Source organism: Fulmarus glacialis, unplaced genomic scaffold (assembly GCF_000690835.1).
Source record: "Fulmarus glacialis isolate BGI_N327 unplaced genomic scaffold, ASM69083v1 scaffold11285, whole genome shotgun sequence".
In the NCBI taxonomy this organism is placed as follows: domain Eukaryota; kingdom Metazoa; phylum Chordata; class Aves; order Procellariiformes; family Procellariidae; genus Fulmarus; species Fulmarus glacialis.
The window spans coordinates 44,010-49,010 of record NW_009212375.1 but is presented as its reverse complement, the minus strand read 5'-3'; the positions used below and the strand labels follow the sequence as shown (position 1 = coordinate 49,010).

General features: G+C 39.5%; 1 protein-coding gene across 1 annotated transcript in view; it reads right to left on the bottom strand.

Moving 5' to 3' along the window:
- The window catches only part of MAP3K5 (mitogen-activated protein kinase kinase kinase 5), a 75,443-nt gene that overhangs the window by 58,048 nt on the left and 12,394 nt on the right, over window positions 1–5,001 (bottom strand). Inside the window, exons 4-6 of the mRNA XM_009577865.1 lie at window positions 4,826–4,999; window positions 4,394–4,562; window positions 3,311–3,417 (exon numbers count right to left, since the gene is read on the bottom strand). Coding sequence (XP_009576160.1) covers window positions 3,311–3,417; window positions 4,394–4,562; window positions 4,826–4,999 — 450 coding nt within the window. The remainder of the gene's footprint in view (window positions 1–3,310; window positions 3,418–4,393; window positions 4,563–4,825; window positions 5,000–5,001) is intronic.

The following is a 5,001-nucleotide window of genomic DNA, read 5'->3' as shown; positions in this document are numbered from 1 at the left end:
CTCCCCCCGTCTCCTTCCTCCCCCCCCCCCCACTTTTCTTAGTATTGTGGGACACCTTTATAAAAGCCAGCAAACATGTTTTCTCTCTCTCATTAAGCATCAGCTAGAACAAAGCACTGACAACAGCAACAAGAGCCTCAAGAGCAATTCTTAGAAAGATCACGTGTTACTGTCTTACAAAATAGAAAGATATGAACCTCGGTTTCATATCTAATATTTCTTTCATAGTAATTCATGCTTTAAAGGAAAAAAAGATTCCATCTTGTGTTTGTGATTTTTTTTATATACACATTTTGAACGTGAAGCAAAAAAACTAAAAAGCACAAACCAGACTGAATTCCCATGATAGGGAAGGTTGGAAGGGAATCCAATAAGGTAATATTAACAAAAGTATTTCAGACAAATAAACTTCATAATTGCAAGCATTAGACACTTCCTGTTGACTCACAGTTTGGATACATACATCATTCAGCATCAAGAGTTTAGAATTTTTTACGTATTTGTGTACTGAACAAGCAAATGACTTCCTTCTCAGCAAAAACTATTCTTCGTTTGGGGAGAGTATTATATTCTTTTGGAGAATTGCTTGTCATATTTGAGAGGCTACAATTTGAATTGGGGGAATATATAAAAGTGGCTTTGTATCTGTCGTGCAAGCTTTGCACTGAAGCAGCTTGCAAGAGGCGGCTACCTCAGAAAGACAAAAACACATCAAAAGCCACAGCCATCTTAAAGCAGATAGATACTACTTGATCAGAGGTTCAGTAATGGATTTTTTTCTTCCCCCTCTACAAGAACATATCAAAGTTTTGATGCATCTGCACGGGCAGTGCCAATGGCAAACCTGAGAAATCAGAGCATGTGTACTCTCAGTGATACCTGAGCTCATGTATGCAGCTCCAGAAGGGATTGACGTGGAGAAAAGGTTTAAATCAAGCAGAATGGGTAACAGAGGACAAATGAGTACTTACATCATAACAAAAATAATTAAGAAAACACAGCAAAAGCACTTGTTTGAGCAGACAGTATAAACTGCTTTCCTGAGCAAAAAACCAGATAGAGTGCACAAGTCTACGTGCTGGGCCAACCTCTATTGAAGTCTCAGCCTGATGAGAAAGACAAATGAAACCCAGCACTGTCTCTTCCCAGCCTTCAGACCAGTCAAATTCTAACAAACTAGGGAAAGTCCCCTCAGTACTTCTAGAGTAGCACAGCAAGGTTGGTGTACTCATTTGAGATGGACAAGTGCTCCCTAAGAAATCAAGTGCTCCTGGCTGAGCAAGTAACAGTCTCCTTCAGGTCTGTGTTATTTTAGTTTCCCTGCCAACTGATCACTTGCCCAGTTGTTGAAGGTCTGCTTCCTTTTGTTTTCTCTTCTCATATTGACCACTCAAGTAAAGCAACAAGGGTAAGTCTGCAGCTTCTTTATGTTTTTCAGCTGACTTTCATAACAGGAGGGCAATTTTCAGAATGGAGTTTCAGGTGGATAACTCTTCCACATCTTGTATCAATTACCACTAATCCAGATCAAACCAAGAGCTAGCTGAATTTAATGAGAACAAAACCAGTAAGGCACAGGTGTTTTGTAATATGAGCCATTTACACTTTGTTGGTCTCCAGAGACAGAGGTCCCTACTTTTCTTTCTGCTTACTCTTCCATCATCAGTGCCCTCACACACTTTCTTGATTTACGTCAGACTAATCCTGACTAATTGAGCCACTCCATCCTTCCGTACTAGCAACCTGGATTAGAAGCAAGAGGGACAGCTTCTTCCACAACAAACATTCAGATACGCAGAGTATTCCAGACCTGCCTTAGCTCAGGAAACATCCTCTATATACCCAACAAGGAGAAAGCTACAATTAGACCACATAATTCCTTCTTGGGATGCATGAACGTTTTCATGGCTGTCATGGATTCCAGTTGAATGTACAATCTGGAGAAGGGAGGGAGAGGAAAATCTGACCTGAACTCCTTTGGAGGTACTGTTGTAGACGTTTTGTGTGACAGATATCCTCAAAGGCTACATTTTACAGTCACATCTATAAAACCAGGTCTTTCAGTCCGCAAGAAGTCCCAACAGAACCAATGAAGTATAAGGATGTGCCTGAAAAGATCATACTACAGTTTTGCAGGTTTTTTAGTGCCCCGGTGAACTAGTCAAGTCCTGTTTTCAAAGGTGACTTTGTTTTACAAAATGGTGACCTTGAGGTCTAAGTAATTTGTTAAAACTCCAAGGTACACCTAGTGACCTTTGTGAAGGCTATGTAGAAGTCCCAGATACGTGCTGGATTATTTAATCTGCAAAGCTCCACATATTTATGGCAAAGCAGGAACAAAAAGGACACATATACCCTGTATAAAGGAAAAAGAAAGGATCTGGACATTTTATTCACACAAAACAATGCCAGATAGCTGTTTTTTGGTTTTGTTTTTTGTTTCAAAAACAGGTTTATTTTTTCAACTAATTACTTTTGACACATTTTGACATTGCTTTGACATGATACGCAGTTTTCAGGCTCCTCAGCGAACCTGAATTACAATATTCAAATCTGTGAGAAGGAGAAAGATCTGTAGACATTTTCTGTATTTGGGAATTTCAATGCCTGCTGATACCTGGTATACTCCTCTAAACGTCAATAGCAAAATGTTCATTGTGATAACAGCAAGGGAGCAAAGGACCTCTGTAACATCCTCTGAAAAATTCCCCTTTTAGAGCCTTGCCCAACTGCCGGTATCCTAGAAAAAAATCTAGGCTTGGCTCTCATTTAACCCAAGCAAGTAGTGAGTGCTGCTCCACGTGGCATATTTTATGCATGTTACCAGAGAACATGAAAATTAGTTTATTATTATAATACAATAAAATCTTCTGAGGGACATTTGATGAAAGTTCTCCTTCTGCCTCCTGACACTACCAGAACTCAGACTTGAATGAGATGATGTCTAAGTTAATACAAATGCTGCAGCACTGCCACTCATACAGCAATGTTAAAAACGTATTTTACAGAGGTAAAATACTGCTAGGTATTTATTTGCTCCGATTTAGGTACTGAAACGAAAAAATGCAAACCTATGGAAAGGCAAATCAAACACTCACACTCAAGGAAAAGGAACGGAATTTGACAGTACGACAGAAAAAGAAAGCTTAGATTGATCACGAAGTTCAGGGTCCCCAAAGTTGCTTCAGTGAAAACCCTAGCCCTGTGTACGAAGATTCCAGTCGGCAACTTCACCCGGGATTACCAAGCCTGTGTGAAGTTTGCAGTTCTGATTTACTGTTCAACAGCAGAAGGAAGGGTAGATCCTTACCTGTTCAGCGCAAACGCATAATGAAGCCTCACATGGTGGTGGGAAGCCAAGTCAAAAGTAGGCAGTTTTTCTAAAGTTTTCACCAGTTTCACAATGGAATCGTGATCCTTCCAAAAGAAGGGAATAATGAAGTTTTAGGTGGCTGTACTGAGGTATGCCTATATAAACTCTTTGAATTAAGCACCTCTTATTTCATACGCAGAAGTATTTTCAGTTCATTGTTAAGTTTTATGGATTTCAGTTTCTTCAGTCTCAAACTGTAAGTGGCCTGGCACTCATCAGAAATGTGAATATGCACAGTATTTAGCAGGGAAACACAATTTGGTCTCCTGTACTGCTTCAATGTGGACCCATGGAAATTTTAGTATATCTATTTCATGACTAAAGTTAGCTTCAGGGGCTGAACACATATCAGAGTTCATATTGTACAGACATTACAATGCTAACTGTGTCTGAACTAAGACATCCCAAAACTCTGAAGTAGGCATGAGCCACAGGAACAAAATAAAAGAATCTTTCAATACCACAGTTTTTAAAAATAGCTTACTCATGGACATATTAAAAAAAAAAAAAAACCAAACACAAATAAACAGAACCAAACCACTTCAAAGCGTTAAGGGGCAACAGTTGAAATTATGTATAACAAGTAAGCAATTACTAGCACCATTCCAGAAGCTGAAATGTGTATGAACATGTTATGTTTCCATGAGAAACGTCACAAGCGTGGTGACAAAGAATACGTACAGATATCAATAGCAGAATGCTACCACAGCCTTTAAGTAGGACACACTACAGGCTGTTCATCACTTAGTAATACTGAGATGGAGAAGAGTTATTGTATGTTGGGTACCTTTTAGGTGCTGTTACAAAATAACAACACTTTCCTGCTACGTAAAGGCACACTATAAACAGTGTAACTACAAAGTAAAGTAAAAAGCATCAGTGAAGATACTGTAAAAGATTTTTAGTGTGCATTATTCATATAGCTTATTAGCAAATCTGTGCAAAATACACTAAAAATTTCACTGAGAATGCAATTTAACTTACTATGTTTTAGATGATTTTAGAGCATAGGATTCATACCTGGATGTCTCTGTAGGACAGCAGCAAGTTTATTACAATGTCAGCGGACAAGACTTCAACATTATCCACTCGCTGTCGAATCCTTGCCAGCTCTGCTGCAAGCTCTTTGCCCGTGTAGAGGGTACGGGCCTTCCTGATGTCATTCAGAATGGATTCCCGGAAATACTGGCTGGAGAGGAACAACTTCACATCAGCAATTTGGGACGGGTCCCTTGCATTTGTTTTTCTGGCCCTGCGGCTCTCCCACAATCGTATGTGGAACATTTATTGATAGAGCAGTGACAATGGAGAGACTTGGTCAAGCTAAATTATTAATTATCAATTTGTCTCAACAGAAGGCAAAACATCGCATCACTCTGAAGCAAGAGTCGACATATATATTGCCATCAAGAATACATGGATTTTACACAGAGGTACAAAAAGACAACTCACCTTGAACTGGCCTGTGCCACCTTCAAGAGCTGAATGAATCGATCCACCAGAGGTAAGCATATAGGCCCAAGCAGTGACTCAAAACTGGGCTGCATCAGTTCCGTCAGTCCCTTCATAAAACTGCTATCACAGCAGTACACCTTGTTAAGTGGAGTTATCATATAAGGAACAAATAT